This window comes from Macaca thibetana, chromosome 5 (assembly GCF_024542745.1).
Source record: "Macaca thibetana thibetana isolate TM-01 chromosome 5, ASM2454274v1, whole genome shotgun sequence".
Taxonomy (NCBI): domain Eukaryota; kingdom Metazoa; phylum Chordata; class Mammalia; order Primates; family Cercopithecidae; genus Macaca; species Macaca thibetana.
Genome location: NC_065582.1, coordinates 150435982 through 150452479, shown reverse-complemented (window position 1 = coordinate 150452479; position 16498 = coordinate 150435982). Strand labels below are relative to the sequence as shown.

General features: G+C 38.2%; 1 protein-coding gene across 1 annotated transcript in view; it reads left to right on the top strand.

The window, feature by feature from the left end:
* The window catches only part of DTHD1 (death domain containing 1), a 70258-nt gene extending 58810 nt beyond the window's left edge, over positions 1-11448 (top strand). Inside the window, exons 9-11 of the mRNA XM_050790006.1 lie at positions 2569-2626; positions 6988-7352; positions 11354-11448. Of these exons, the coding sequence (XP_050645963.1) occupies positions 2569-2626; positions 6988-7310 (381 nt within the window). The 3' untranslated portion in view covers positions 7311-7352; positions 11354-11448. The remainder of the gene's footprint in view (positions 1-2568; positions 2627-6987; positions 7353-11353) is intronic.
* Positions 11449-16498: the final 5050 nt, after the last annotated feature.

Sequence of the window (16498 nt, the reverse complement as noted above, 5' to 3'; positions counted from 1 at the left end):
CGATCCTGACTTCAGCCTAGCAGTGGTGGGCTGTTTGTAACTCCCGCTAAGAGGGAGGATTTCACAGCTTGGTCTCTCTGCCTGGTTTGTTTCAAGATTGGCCCCTGGAATTTCTAAGCCAGCACATAATTAGATAAGCAAGCATGGTTCACAGAAGTGCCTGGTGGCAGAGGGAGAAACAAACGGTTTCAAAGTATATTTCAAGGCTAAAATCAAGAAAGGAAAAAAAAAAGTTTAAAAATGAATTTTGAGATTGGAGGTTGGGATACTCAGTGACAGAGTTAGACTTGGAAAACTGTGGAATAGAACCTGCAAATAGAAACCAAATAAGAAGCAGAGAAGTGCCTTTAAAGGCATCTTTTGATTGCAAGGAGGCAAGAGAGGAAAGTGGGGAGGGGGCGGCGGGAATGAGAGCTGTTTCTGCTAAGGAAGTCATCCAGCGAGCCACGTAGGGATGCTGGGAACCTGTGAGAGGGGAGACTGCAGGAGGCCAAATGTTGGCTGACTGTTCTGCTTGTAGCTAAGCCTGAGCACCAAGGAGGTTCAAAAGGTAGTGTGCAAGCGAAAAGAGTGCACAGACCAAAATCGTGCAAAAAAGGCTTGGGGGCACGGAGAGGAGGAAAATGAAAGGGAAGGGAAGAGAAGGCAACACTGAAAATCCTTTATGAAAATCCTTCATGAAGGGACCACATGGGCAACCAGCACAGTGCCTGGAAGTCTAAAAAGAGCCTGAGCTACCCCGATTCACTGCTTCCATGGTTGTGCATCAGATGAAGTACTTGAATTGCATTGTCATGTACATGAAAAAAAATTTAAACACTGGAAGCATTCTGTGTGCATCAAAATGCAATGAGACATCTGTGAACAAAGAGTTATGGGGGGGGGGGAAACTGCTGATACAAAGAAAAGTCTCAATATGTATCTCTTGTCCAAGGCCATGGGCCCTTTGATGGGAATGATACAATCTGCTGCATTATTTAAACTGGTATTTCTCTCTCAATATTTTGAGGGGTTCAAACACATAGCTGATGCCTTGAAAATTATATGCGCTATTTTGCAGTGCTATAGTATAACATACTTCAACTCATGCTATGTTTCTTAATTTTTTTCCCATTAAAACTTCTTAATGGAAGTTTTATATGTTTCCATGTTTATATAATATTTGTGACAAGAATGCCTATAAAATGTGATATTCAGATTCAACTAACTTGTATTAGGGGGCTCAGTGGGAAGCAGTATGCTACTCATTAACATGTAACACTTACATCATCCTCGTATCATTGCTGTGAAATAAGCTTTAAAAAACGTTTTGACATACAGTAATTATAGATTCACAAGAAGTTGCAAAATATAGTACAGAGAAGTTCAATGTATTCTTTACAACCCAGATTTCCTCAGTGGTTGCATTTTAGATAACTATGGCAAGATATCAAAACCAGGAAGTTGACATTGATACAATGTGTATGTATAGTTCTCTGGCATTTTATCATGTATAGATTTATGTAACTACCACATTCAAGATATAGAACTATTACATTACCACAAAGATCTCTTTTGTGCTCCCTCACCCCTTCTCCCTCCATCAGTAACCCTTGGCAATCACTAATCTGTTCTACATCTTTATAATCTTGTAATTTCAACAATGTGATATAATCAGAATACACAACCTTTTGAGACTAGAATACTTCTCTTAGCATCATGCCCTGAGGTCCTTGCAAATTGTCCCATGTATCTATGTTTTGTTTTGTTTTATTACTTTAGTATCCTGTAGTGTGGATGTTCTATAGTTTGTTCAACTATGTATCTACTAAAGAACATTTTAGTTGTTTCAAGTTTTTGGTTAATTCAAATAAAGATGATGTGAACATTTGTGTGCAAGGCTTTGTGATGTGGGCATCCATAAAGGCATTTCAGGGCTGAGGCTGAGCACTTAAATAAATTCCCCAAAGTGCAATGCTACTCAACCACGGGCTAGGTATCTGAACCCAGATAATTTTATTTTATCTTATATGCTGTCTCCACTATCTCATATTACCTGAGAAAAAACTGTTCTCCAGACTCTGTAGAAAGCTGGCAAAATAAATATATTTACTTCTTGATAAAATGTTGATTTTCGAGTAATATCCGCTCACTGATTTGATTGCTTTTAACCTGTTAGGTGCCAGGTTCTGTGCTGAGTGTTGAGGCAAAGCGCCTGCCCCACAGGGGATTTTACAAAATACAAAATATCATCTTTATAGCATGCTGGTAGCTTGCTCTATGCTAGCTGGTTTAACAGTTTTAAATTTTGGTTGGAAAATGTTCATTTAGAGTTAATCTGAGTGCTTTAATAATATTTAAATGTGTATTCTTAAATTTAAATGTGCTGAAATATTTGGGTTAGTATACTTTGCTTTACTTAGGAAAACAAGTGCTGAGCATGCATGCACAAACACAGTATTTAATTTTGTGAGGTATGCAATTCAGTACTTCTTCCAAATAGAGATGAGGTTTGGATGAATTTTTGTTGTAACTTATTCACAAATTAATTATTTCTTCTGTTTATTTTGTGTTCCTTTCCCACAATAGCATAAGAAATTAATCAACCGTCCACAGAGTACCCAAAGAGTTTCTAAGGATCCTGTAGGTGAGGAATATTCGCTTTGTCATCATTATGGTGCTTCCCCACACCTCTTATATGTTATATATATATGTGAATCATTTCATAAAAAGGAATGGAGAAAGTGACTTTCCAATTAAACAATCATTAACTTTATTGGTCTAATAAATACTTATTTCCTGTGAAGTCATACACAAATAAACCAAGCTAGCATTCTTAAATCTGCATGTAATTAAAGCTGAGTTGAAATCTGCAAGAAATACAAATGTTACTGAGTTTTATTTTACTTGTATGACTAGCAGTTGCTTAGTTTACTAAATAGATGACTATACTTTGAGCTGAAATGTTGACTCCTAAGTTGTAAATCTTAAAGTATGGTCAATTCAAATCAACATTTGAAGTCAATCTATTTGAAATTGAGGTATATGTTGATATGAAACCACAAGAAACATTTAATATTTGGTTGTCATTATGCATAATTCAGTTACATAATAATGCTATAGATTTCAGGGTGCAATTGGAAACTTTTATTCTATTTTAGCTCTTGAAACATTTTATTTTGTGATGTCAGTAGCTGCTAATGTGATAATTTATTGGTCTTGAAAAAACATCAGCGAGGATTTTCTTACTAGTGCATCAGGCCCATTATGAATGATAGACTTTCAATCAGGGGTTGCCCTTACAGATTGGTACAGAAAATGTTCAGGTCTTACTAAACTCCATTAGGAATAGGATATAATAAACACCATATTAGAAACCCTTTCAGGTATAAATAAACTGTGTCTAAAAAGAGAGCAGATGATATAGAAAACAATAGCAATAGATGAAAGCTTTGCAAGTTTAATAATGCTGTTAATCTTTGAAGAATTTGATGTCCAGATAAAAGCATAATCACTGCCATCATCAACAGTCACTGGAGAGTACAAAGATAGAAGGATCCTTCTTATGGGTACTAGGAAATTCTAGTTTCTTACACAGGTTAGGAGATATTTGTCCTCACACGAGTCCTCCCACATGACCAATGCCATCAGAACTGCTGTAGGAAGGGTGACGGTAGATGAGCTTAGACATTTTGAGTGGGAGAAAACATGAAAAGTTTTAAATGCCTAGTAAAGACGTTTAGATAGTAGGAAGACCCTGCAAGAAATTCGTTAACAGGGGACTGGCAAGATCAGATTAGACTTTCAGGTGAACCAAAACTGACAGCAGGGATACAAGTGAGAACCCTGGTTCCTGCAACAGGCAAGGAAGAAGCTAGGTAGAACACGGTTAAGATTGAGTCAGCAAGGCAGGAAAGTAGAGCAAATATTTGAGATTATCAGAGTTAGGAACATCAGGACTTGGGTGCAGGGGATAAGAAATAGGCTTTGAAAAATGAGAATAACATCACATGTCTCAGTTTGCTCAGGTGAGTGGTCGCATTAACTAAGAAAGTGAATAGAGTGAAGGAAGATCAAGTAGTGAGAAGGAAAGGCCATCATTGATTATTTTGATTTTAGAAATATGACATTTGTTTTGACTGTAGTATCCACTGACAGATAATTAGGAGATGAATATTGGAGTGCTATGCCAGGATTTAGGAAAACAATGCCAAAAGATAAAGATTGGGTAGATCTAGGATATTTCCCATAAGGTAACATCAATAAGAGTTGATGCATTCATTCATTGAGGGGAGAGGACAGAAATATAAGAGGTCTGAGATAGGATGCAGTAATGCAGCAGTATTAGGAGGAAAAGAGTTAGCAGAGGGAAAAGAATATAGGAGGAAGAGAGTTAGCAGGGGGAAAGGACAGCTGACAAAGGGCAAGAGAGGAAAGAGGAGAAGCAGGGGAGGCCAGGGCCTCCAAGAAGAGGAGTAAAATGCTCCATGGAAATCAGAGAAGATGCAGGCCAGGAATCAGTGCAGTGCGTAATAATTAGGAGGCCTCTCAGAAGACTGGAAAGGAAAGCTTCAATAGAGTTTTGAAGAAGGGAATAGAACCCCTAAGCAGAGGTTTAAGCAGTGAGTCAATAGTGAGGAACTTGAGGCCTCAAGTTTACATTAGACATTAAAAGAATATGTGATAAAGAGAAGGACAGAAATAGCACAATAGCGTGACACAGTAGCAGAAGCAAGGGAAGAGGAGGCCTGAGAGTGTTTGTAGGAAGCAAGGAAGGAGCCTTGGTGAAGGGGAGATTAAGGGACAGGTGTGAAGGGAAAATACTCGATGAAAAATAGTGTGAGGGATGGAATCCAGCAAACACAGAGGGGTGAGATTTTGTAAGAAAGTAATTTTGAAATGAAAACAAAGTTAGGAGAAATCAAGTCAAATGACTTTGGGTGAAGTAGAAGCAGACATGGGCTGAGAGAAACAGAATAAGATTGAGATTGGGGCTAAAGAGAAAAGATTAATGTCCTTGTTACAAACAAATTTATATTGAGTTTAGAAAAATTATTCTTAATGGATTTTCAAGTGACTAAGGGCTCAAATGGTATTACATAGCTTACAGTTTGTTGATCGCATTCAACATATTTTCCTAACCTCAGGCAGCCCAGGTAAGTGAATGCAATCTGAATAACTCAAGATTCAGATTGACAAACCGAGAAAAATGAAAGCTAAAAAAGACAACATATTTTAAGGTGGATGCAAGACTATCGTTGATGTGCATAATTGATCACTAGGAGCAGTGCAGGTACAGAGATATGTGAGACTCTGCAGAGGTGACTGAATGACTGGGGGACACCAAGGGATCACTATAGTACTGATGGCAGCAAAGAGTATATTGAGCAGAAGCAAAGGAATAGAGGCCATGGAATAAGTTTAGGAGGTAGAGGTCAACAGTAATATTAAGAGGCTGAAACCATGGAGGTAGAATAATTCTGGCTGAGCATGAAACATGAAGATTGGCCTTGAAAGTCAGTTTCCAGTTTGGCATCACGAGACATGTCATTGGAGTTGACAAAATTAAGGAACCACATAATCTGGGGTCAGAGGTGTGAATGATGATCCGCAGGGCTGCTGATGAAGTTGCCTACAGAGTGTTGCTGATGACGTGGATGGGACAAGAAAAGCCTGCCCAGATAGCATGGACTTCAAATTGAATGCATTGCATGGAGGTAGCAGAACACTGGGTTGAAAGTGATGATGGAGAAGAAGGAAGTGCTGGCCCCTTTTCCTTGTTTTCACAGAAAGGTGGCTTTATATTGTAAAATCAGAGTGCAATTTACAGGAGTGTGTAGGAGGAAGGAATAGTCGAGTAATGAATGGAAAGCAGATAGAATGCTTGCTTAACACCAGACCAGGGAAACTGGTGCAGGGGTGGAGCATGAGAGTGGGAGAAAGTGGCTACGATGCAGGAGAGGGCTGGAATGTGAAAGGAGACAGATAGCGGAGAAAAAGGTTTTATTTAGAGTTATGGATCTAAGTTACATATCAGTAACAACCATAACAACAGGTGAACAGGAGTCAACAGAGGATGGCCCAGTGGAAAGTGTTGGTATAAAGGATCTTCCACAGAATTGTTTTTGGGTGGTAGATCGTGTCGTGTGTGTGTTTGTGTGTGTGTGTGTGACTGTGTGTATAGTTAGGGATGTGTGTGAGGATTGGCTAGCTGCTGGTACAATTTATGCATCAGATTAGCACTAATAAGGAGAAATACAGTTTGAACCTAAAATGACCCTTCAAAAACAGTGCTACTTGACCGGGCGCAGTGGCTCACACCTGTAATCCCAGCACTTTGGGAGGCCAAGGTGGGCGGATCAGGAGGTCAGAAGATCGAGACCATCGTGGCTAACATGTGAAACCCCGTCTCTACTAAAAATACAGAAAAAAAAAAATGGCTGCGTGTGGTGGCGCATGCCTGTAATCCCAGCTACTTGGATGTCTGAGGCACAAGAATCGCTTGAACCCAGGAGGCGGAGGTTGCAGTGAGCTGAGATTGCACCACTGCACTCCAGCCTGGAGACAGAGCGAGACTCCATCTCAACAACAACAACAAAAAACAAATAAACAGTGCTACTCAAAGCATGGCTGGGGACCTCAGCACCAGCATCTTCTGGGAGCTTGTTAAAAATGTCAAGTTTGCCCCTACTCTAGTTTTTCTCAATTAGATTATGTAGAGCAGAGTGTAAAAATCATTTTAACACACCCTCTTGGTTCTCAGGTACATTAAAATTTCATAAGCATTTAAAACTCTCTGCAATAGTTAGTGCCCCCAGGAGATGATCCCAGACTACCAGGGATTCAGAGGCTTTTGACTGTTGCTCTAGGTAGTCTCATATCTGTGCACCACGCTCCAAGGCCAAACCAAAGAGCAGGGAGACTTCCTATAAACAGGTGTGGAGGGTTAGACCCATGCATCCTTCAGGAAAGAGTCCTAACTCTGAGTGTTCCTCCTGTGCCTGACAGAAGCCCTTTGGGATAACTTGCTCCATTGGTTGGCTGAGGAGCTCTCAGAAGAAAATGCTGAGTCTCTTTCCTCAACTCTCCCTCTGCACCGTAGCACCATTCAGCTCATCAAACTCAAGAACCCTGATGATCTCACAGAACAGATCCACGAGTTTCTTTGCTTCTGGAAAAAATCACTTCCAACTTTCACCGACAAACTTCGCCTCCTGGCTCGACATCTCCGCAAGATTGGCAGGAGCGATCTTGCAGAAGAGCTCAAATTCAAGTGGGAAAATAAGGTGTTCACTGAACCACAGCAGTGGTTTGATGTAGCAGCCGAGTAAAAGCCTGATCACTCTTCCTTTACCCCTAGGAAAAGGCACATGGTGGGTTTTTAAGACTGTTTCTGTTAACATTTTCCTAGCAGTTTCCAAATGATATTATTTGAAGTCAGTCTATTTAATGATGTGCTATTGAGAAATCAGATGAGACAAAGAGAGAAGCACAGATCAGACAATAGAAAGCATTCCTGGGGTGAGCGCTCCTCTCTGGTTGAGTGATTATGTTTTGCAATCATGAGTGTCTTCAGTTTGGCCTCACTTAATAGCATTTGCAATTGAGTTTGACTTGTTCACATTTTAAAAGCTGAGTGTGAAGAAAAGATCTGATATATGTAATTACTTATTAATTTGCTATCTACATAAAATTAAACTGGTTTTCCATGATTTCAAGTGTGAACTCAAAAATATCTGAGACAGTTCTCAATCAATTTAGAAAGATTATTTTGCCAAGGTTAGGGACAGGCCCATAACACAGCCTCAGAAGATCCTGATGACATATACCCAAGGTGGTCGGGGTAGAGCTTGCTTTTATGCATTTTGAGGAGTTATAATACATCAATCAATACATGTATGATGTACATTGGCTCAATCTGGAAAGATAGGACAACTCAAAGCGAGGGCTTCCAGGTCATAGGTAGATTTAAAGATTCTTGATTGGCATTGATTGAAACAGTTATTATCTAAAGACCTGGAATCAACAGGAAGGAAATGCCTGGGTTATGATAAGGAGTTATGGAGACCAAAGTTTTATAATGCTTATGAAGCCTCCAGGTAGCAGGCTTTAGGGAGAATAGATTGTAAATATTTCTTATCAGACCTAAGGTCTGTTGATGTTTATGCTGGTCAGCTTTTCCTGAATTCCAAAAGAGAGGAGGGCATTATGAGGCATGTCCAACCTCCCCTTCCCATCATGGCCTGAACTAGTTTTTCAGGATAACTTTGGAATGCCCTTGGCTGAGAGGAGGGGCTTGTTCAGATCTTGGGGGGCTTAGAATGTTATTTTTGGTCGACTCAGGCAACCAATTCAAGTTACATAGATACCATGGAGCCTACAGTAAACAATACAAAATAAATTGGGCTGAAAGACTTGATGTCGGTGGTAGTATTTCACTTTAAAAAACTTGTCTAAGCTCGAAATAAATTAAAAATAGAATAACACTTCAGCCATTTACTGCCACAAACTTTTCCTTTATAAAAACATAACTTGGAAAAGGTAAAATTCCATATTTTGTTACTAGTGGAATGAGGCAGTGCAGAGAAAATAAGTTTTCAGTGAAAGAATTCAAGGCCTATTTCTTCTACTTAGGAAGAAAACCTGCTTTAAAATTAGTTAACAGAAGCCTTATTACATAAGCCCTAGATATACATCATTAAAAACAACAAAACATCTGTAAATAGAACACTAAAATGAAAGAAAACTTAAAACTTATCTAAACTCCTCTTTCTATTGATAATCACTATTAATGTCTAGTATAAGCTTTGAGTTTTTGGAAAACCTAAAGCCCTTTAGCTCTCTGAAGCAGTTTGATATAAATGGGACATTGAACTAGTTTCACTGACTCATTAATGCAAAAACCATTAGGTCATTGGCTTGAAAACATCAGTAGCAATTAGTTTCAGTTATTGAATACCTAGGAATTAATTACGTTATATTACAAAATTAAATGTTTTAATGGTTCTCAAATTTAAATGGAAGATTTCCTTCTACAAATTAACCAGGGATTTAGGTATGCGTTCAGTTATATATTGAAAAAGGCGGTTCCAATTTTCAAACATAGTCCCATAAAGGAATATTTTATTAGTCAAGATTTTTTTACATACTGCCAAAAAGATACAATAATATTTTCATGTATTCTTGGAGCAAATAAAACAGACCAAAATGTTCATTGTTTTCCTGATTGCAATCGAACAAAAAAGTAAAGAAAATGAAATTTGCTTCTTATCCTGCCACTAGAGATTACTATTATTAACATTTTGGCATAATTTCTTCTGGTTTTCTTTTTACTTGAAGAAAATATTTCTATTTCTATGTGTATAGATGTATCTAAGGACACTCACATATGTGTTTACCTGCATGCACACATGCTAATATGTATGTCCCCTCACAAACACCCCTGCCACACATGTCTCACAAATGCACTCTCAAACACACCGGCCTACCCTTTGTCTGCATGGTTTTGCATCCACCTGTGCACCTCACATACGCTGTCAAAACACACCCCTCCTGCACAACCCACTCCCAACTATCTCACAGAAACACACCTATTCACATACATAAATACGTGTGCACACACACACACCTCATACACATATAGTTTCAGATCCACTCGTACACTCTCACAACTGTCCTCATTCACATATACCCCACCTCCACATTTCATATACGCATACAATCATTAATATGCCTCCCCCACAGACACGTGCACACACAGACACGACATCTCACTTTACCTATACCACTTCACCTGCACACATACAATCTCATTAAACCACTCCCTCTCACACCCCTCCTGCCTCTTTTTCTCTCTTTCATACATACACTCACATACATTCATTCACAGGCACATATACACATCTCTTCACACACAGATACATTTTACCGCTAGAATGAAAAAAAAATACTGCACATATTGTTGTTACAGTAAAGCAATATAAAGGTATGTAAAGAAAACAATTGACCATACCTGCAGAATCTCCTAAGATAATCCAGGAAATCAATCCCATGTGTAATCCGTGCCACTTGGGTTGAGACCTGCCCCTGAACACCCTTAGTATTGATAACCACATCCATACCCTTGTGTACCCATTTCTCTGTCTGGTGAGCCAACCTGTATAGACCACATCAGAGATGTCTTGTTGGCTTTTGCGAATGGAAAGTCCCAGCAGAAGACAGAGAGGAGGAAGGAGAGTGAATTATACTATTCCCCTTTCCTCCCTGTGCTCATCTTGGCCTGGCTGTCTCCTTTGCCTGCAACCACTGCTCCTCTCAAGAAGGCCACCTCTAGGCAACTCTCTCTTGTGCTTTGGTAACTGGTCTTCTTATCTCTTCGACTTTAGGGGCGGTAATAGCTCTCTTGTTGTTTGGAGTAACTGTGTTGTTTATTCCTTGTAGTTCCCCTATATCCTGCTCTCCCGTTTTTAAAATAAAGCCTTCTTCTATTATTCTAATTTGAGTATATCACTGTATTTCTTATTGAGACCCTGACTGCTATCTCTCTGCACACATCTATTATGCTCCTAGCAACTTATCCATAGATTTTATTCCCAGAATGGGAGTCATATATAATACATAGAGTTTTAAAAATTATTATCTTATTAAATTATGAGTTTTTAATGTCTTTGAATGTTTTAATAACTGTATAATATCCTATTTCATAACCATAGCACAATTAATTTTAGTATAATCAATTTCTGAAAATAGTTAAAATGAAATTTTACAGTATATATTCTTTTATGTTTGATTTTTTAATTCAACTTTATGTTGCTGAAATTCATCCATGTTGCTGTGTGTGGCAATGGTTCATTCTCATTAATGTATACTATTCTATTATATGCCTATGCTAAAATTTTCACATCGATTAGACTGTAGTCCAAGTATATACCTAAGAGCAAAATGATAGTTTACCATAGTTCATTTAACTGTGTTCTATACTCAGGACCATTTAGCAATTAAGCTTTGAACATGATTATTCATGGGTTTATTTCACACCACGGAGGTGCAAGAATGCTCTACCATTTAGAATCTATGTATTTTTAATAACACCAGTTTCACTATTGAAAAAACCATTACAGTCACGATTTTGCTAATTATTAAGCATCGAATTTTATAAATAAAATCTTGTAACATTTATTATTTGAATTACCAAAACATATGTCCATAGTCATCTTGATTAGATACTTACTATATCTGGAGTGTAAATTCTTGATTACAGCAATTGACTATCACTAAAACATAGATTAAATGAACACATACATATTTCCTTGTATATTCTGAAGCATTTTACTATTATTATTAATTAATTAATTAATTAATTTTCTTCACACAGGGTTTCACTCTGTTGCACAGGCTGGAGCTCAGTGGCATGATGTCATGGCTCACTGCAGCCTCGACCTCCCAGGTTCAAGTGATCCTCCCACCTCAGCCTTCGAAGCAGCTGGGACTACAAGTGCAAACCATCACACCTGGCTAAGTTTTGTATTTTTTGTAGAGATGGAGTTTCACCATGTTGCCCAGGCTAGTCTCGAACTCGTGGGCTCAAGCAATCCACCTGCCTTGACCTCTCAGAGTTCTGGAATTACAGGCATTACTACACCTCACCCTTCTGAAATATTTTAAACTAAAATAGAAACACCTTAACAAATGAGGTAGGTAGGCTTTGAGCACATTATAATCTAATTTTCGAAACAGCTAAATCTTTTGGGCAAAGTTTTGTTTTCCTAACCCAGTGTTTCTTAAAGAGAAGTTATTGGCATTGTGAATGAAATCAATTTTCAAAAAATTAACATGCACTGGCTCATAAATTGCAGACCATTCAGCATCCCTGACCGTCTCCACCAAATTAACAAAACACCTCTTCATCCTGGTGAATGTGACAAGCCAAATTTCTTACACATCGTTCTGGTTTTGAGGGTGGGGGGCGAAAGCATGGGTGTTGAGAATCATGGTTTAATCAGCTTTTGGTTGAAGTAGGGAATGAAAGAAAGGGAAAGAACAGCTAAGGGAAATTTAGAACATTATACGCAAACCAGGGCTCTGCCTTAAACTTTTCAACTGCTACCAGTGTTTGCAAGAAATGTCAACTGTTGTCTGATTGCTTTTTCAGAAATGATCTCAATGAGAAATCCAGAACTGTGCTATAGAATAAGAAGTTTATCTAAGGTACAAAGTCAGGCTTTCTGAAGTCAGAAGAACAGGGAAATATTGAGTGAGGTCAAAATTGTGGCTGACACAGGCCAGGGGATTCCCTTTTAGCTTAGCTAAGCATGACTTCTGTGATCTAACCTCACCAGAATGCCCCGTGCTGCCTACGCCTTTTGAAAGACGTCACAACGAATCTTCAATTCCCCGCCGCCTCTCCCAGGACTCCTCCGCTAGCAATTCTCTCCCCACCGCCTCTCGACATTGATTACCTAACATAGCAAATAATTTACTTACTAGTTATGGTTTTTATTTACTTTCTGCAAATAAACACCTGCTTTAATTGATGTTACACAAGGGTCAGGGTGCTTGTCTCTTTTTCACTGACGTATTCCTGTTACTTAGAACTCTGTCTGGTACTCAATGAATATTTCTCTGATTTGTTTTCCTAACTTTACAAGTGAGAAAACTCTGAGTTACTGCAGTAGAGTCTGGGTTAGAAGTCAGATGATTCTATTTTCAAAATCATTTTTCTTTTACTTCCACCTTTCTGCCCGTTTCCCTACACCCAACTCCCCACCACTCCTCTCTCTTCCATAACATCTGATAATGTTTTTTGAGTTTCTGAATACCCCAGACTGGATTAATTGTCCGTGGAATTCTATTTTAAATCTAGCTATAACATTTCTATACACTGTTGTAATTGCCTATTTATTTGTGCTTTTCTCCAACCAGTTTGTAAGTTTCTTGAGAACTGAGGATTGAGTAGTGTTCATCAGTGAATTTTCAGTTCCCTGCACAGAGCCCAGCACATAGTAGGCACGCAATACTTCTTTGCTGAATTAATTCATGAATAACATCTACACACTGACATGTTATCGGGATCCTCTTTTTACACCCTATGTTTCTTATTGGAAGCAACTTTGTGGGGATAGCTGCCATGTCTGAGAAGGTAAAACAATTAGCTCAGACTGTAAAAATCTGTCCCACCATTCAAGTTGGAATAATAGACACCGATTAAGTCACCTGCAAAGTTAACAGGAATCAGTGTTTCCTCCAAGCACATATTGCAGCTGTAATGTGTCCGCTTCTTTGAGTGACTGTTGCTTTCTTATACACTGAGAAATTTTTGTTCTCCCAAATCATGGATTATCAGAAACCGTACTGCCTGAAATCATATCTATGAGAAAGACGTATTCTTTTCTTGCCTGGAAGATCTAAGTCATTTTGACACAGAAAAGCATTCTTGATTTCTACCCAGCTGCAGAGCTTCAGATAAAGGGTTTCTGGGTACCACATTGCGTTTCTATCTCAACATTCCTGCTGCCAAGGAAGGAAAACTCTGGGTCCACTTTGCATTGCAGACCTGATGTTGACCCCTTTATACACAGCTCTGCTTTGCTTTCAGCCTATCGAAACACTAGCATCCACTCTCCTCCTGTGTACTCAAATAACTCCATCTTTGCTTTTGTTTACTGAGGCACTCACAGTGCCTCTGTGTGCAAATCCTTCATTGCAATGAATTAAGAAATCTAACTTTGTGGAATTTCAGGTGTGTCCCTGGTTGTCTTAGCCTGATGGGGACACTGCTGTGACCTTTTTGTTTTCCAGCCCAGTGTTTCTCAAATTAGCAGCATATTAGAATTTGAGGAGATTCTTGGACCCTTTCTGAGAAATTCTGATTGAATTAGTCAGAGATGTGTTCTGGGAATCAGAATTACAAAGTTCCCCAGTTGATTCTAATTTGTAGCCAAGGTTTTATATACACACACACACACACACACACACACACACACACACACACACGCTAAACTGATCCAAGATACCCTGGAGTAGATGTTCAAATTCAGTTTCACAGGACCAAAACAGCCTTCTAAATCAGAATCTTTGGCTATGTACCTGAGTATTCTGTAAGGTTAATGAAGACCTCAAGTCACACTCTTACCATGGAAGTTTAATGGCATTGCCTATCATATTCCACTTCCTGTCCAAAACACTGTCTCAATTTTTATTTTTACTTTTCATGATGATTATTGAACCAAGTGTAACATAGGAGGGAAAAAAGGAAACAGAGCAAGCTTTGTCCTATGCTGAATACCCATTTTTTCCTCTTAGTTTAGAGTCCTCATTTGAGATGATTTATCTGTTCACAAGAATAAGCAGGGCAGGGTGGGGAGCCGAGGAGTTGAGGCGTGGAACTGGACTGGTTGGGAAGGAGGAACACTTGGCTTAATCCCCCATCAACAGAAGAACTCAAATTTAAAATTGTAGTTAACGAGAAAAGCCCACCAATATCAGAAAGATTAACTGAATTCCCTGGAATCTGCTAAGTGTGCACCTTTAAACTTGGTTCTATGAATACATGTCACCTCCATCTAGAAAACTTTGAATTAATATTTTTGATCTTTTCTCTCTGTTTAAAGGATAAAATTATATTCCATTGCATTTATGTATACTAAAAAAATTAAAATACACCACAATATATTCTGTCTTTATTAGACTTATTTTTGGTAATTTTTACATATGCCAAGAGCCTCAAAAATTTGAACTGATCCAAGCCTCGCTCCACCAGAAAGGCTCTGTTTATGCCAGACAGCCTGAAACTCTTCTTTAGAAATAGTCACTGCAAATACCTAGATGCCACCACGAGGGGGCCTCTGTGTCACAGATAAAATTAAGGAAATGTTCAAGATCTCAAAAATTCTTCTATGTAGTGAAAGATCTGTTTTGCAGGATACTTTTTTTTTTTTTAATTATGAAGTTATTGTAGAGTTAGAGGGAATAATTTGACCTATGGTTAATATACTGTCAATGCAATAGTACATTATTTTGTGGCTAAAGTAGTGTTCTAATGTTCTGAAATGTATAATTTCCATTTGCTATGAAGAAACAAAGTACTATCTACAAGAATTGGTGCATTATGGAGGTCTTTACATTACACTGTATCTTGTTTCCTTAATCAAAGCAACTGTAAAGATGACATATATTATTGATCATTAGAATTGATGACTGTAATTTCTCTGAATTACCAGGAAATGAAAACTGAAAGTATAAACTATGGATAGTACTATGAAATAAATGTACCTTTGATTCAATTCACTCTCCAATAAATGCTGCTGACTGACATTCTAAAGAATTACCTTCTCAATTTTGAAATGTTCTGAACAAGGGTATTTCTGTGGTTTGCTGGTTTACAAAAAGTGGCTAGCATACATTAAAAATGAATATAAAAAAAGAATATCTAAATAAGGATGATTTTAAAACAAATAAGTAGGTGATATTTTCCAGAATACTTTTAGTTATAATTTTAAACTAATGTATTTTGTGAGATAAATTCTAAACAAAGCTGAATATTATGTCTTCTTCCACAATACCTCTCTAAGCACATAAACCAACAATGTGGTGTCAATAAAACAGTCCCTGAACATAAAGCAAAAAGGAGCAGCAAAATTGAAGACCACTAACTACATAAGGATGACCACTAAAATGAGGCTGATTGTATTAAAATATTTGCTGCTCTGCTGTGGGGGAATGATGCATTCTGCTCCATGGATGTTATGCTCGGTCATATGATTCAGAGTACTCAATAAGTCATGGCGTGGTTCTGCCATGTTCCCTTCCTCTCTGCCTTGAGGCTAGCAATGGTTTAGGGAAGGGTATTTCATTGGCCTGGGTTCTGACGTGGGAGAGATCCATAGCCTACTTGTGACAAGTAGTATGTAAATATGTAAAAATGCATTTTTTGTTTGTTGTAAACCCCTATTATCCCGACGGATACAACTAATTTACCAAGCATAAGGAAGAAAACACTATATGGCTATTAAAGATACCTGACTTTAATGCTGATCAAAGAAGTAGCAGAACCAGGGGCTCTATAGGCAAGGGAAAGAGAAGAAAAATGCAAAGATTGGAATTATTGCTGGTGTTAGCAGCAGACTGCTGCAGCAAACCAGAGACATTAGAAGTCCTTATAAAAGTGGTAAGCCCAGATATTATGCTGCTGTGGAAAGATTAATACTAGGTACCAATTTATTGAATATTAACTATGTGCCAAGATCTCTTTGTGTATAATCTCACTTTATTCTCATAAGCGTCCTTCAATTCAACTGTTATTTTTCTTTCTCAATGATGAAGTAGGCTTTGAAATGTTAAGCTCATTCATTTACATATTCCCTTGTTCACTTTTTCACTCATAATTCAATCAACAAATATTTCTTAAGCACCTATTATAAATAAATCACGTGGCAAAGTTAGGTTTTTTAACCCCTCCCTTTCTGATTTCAAAGTCCATGTCTTCTCCATTCCATGGAATTCTATAGTATACAGAATTGTA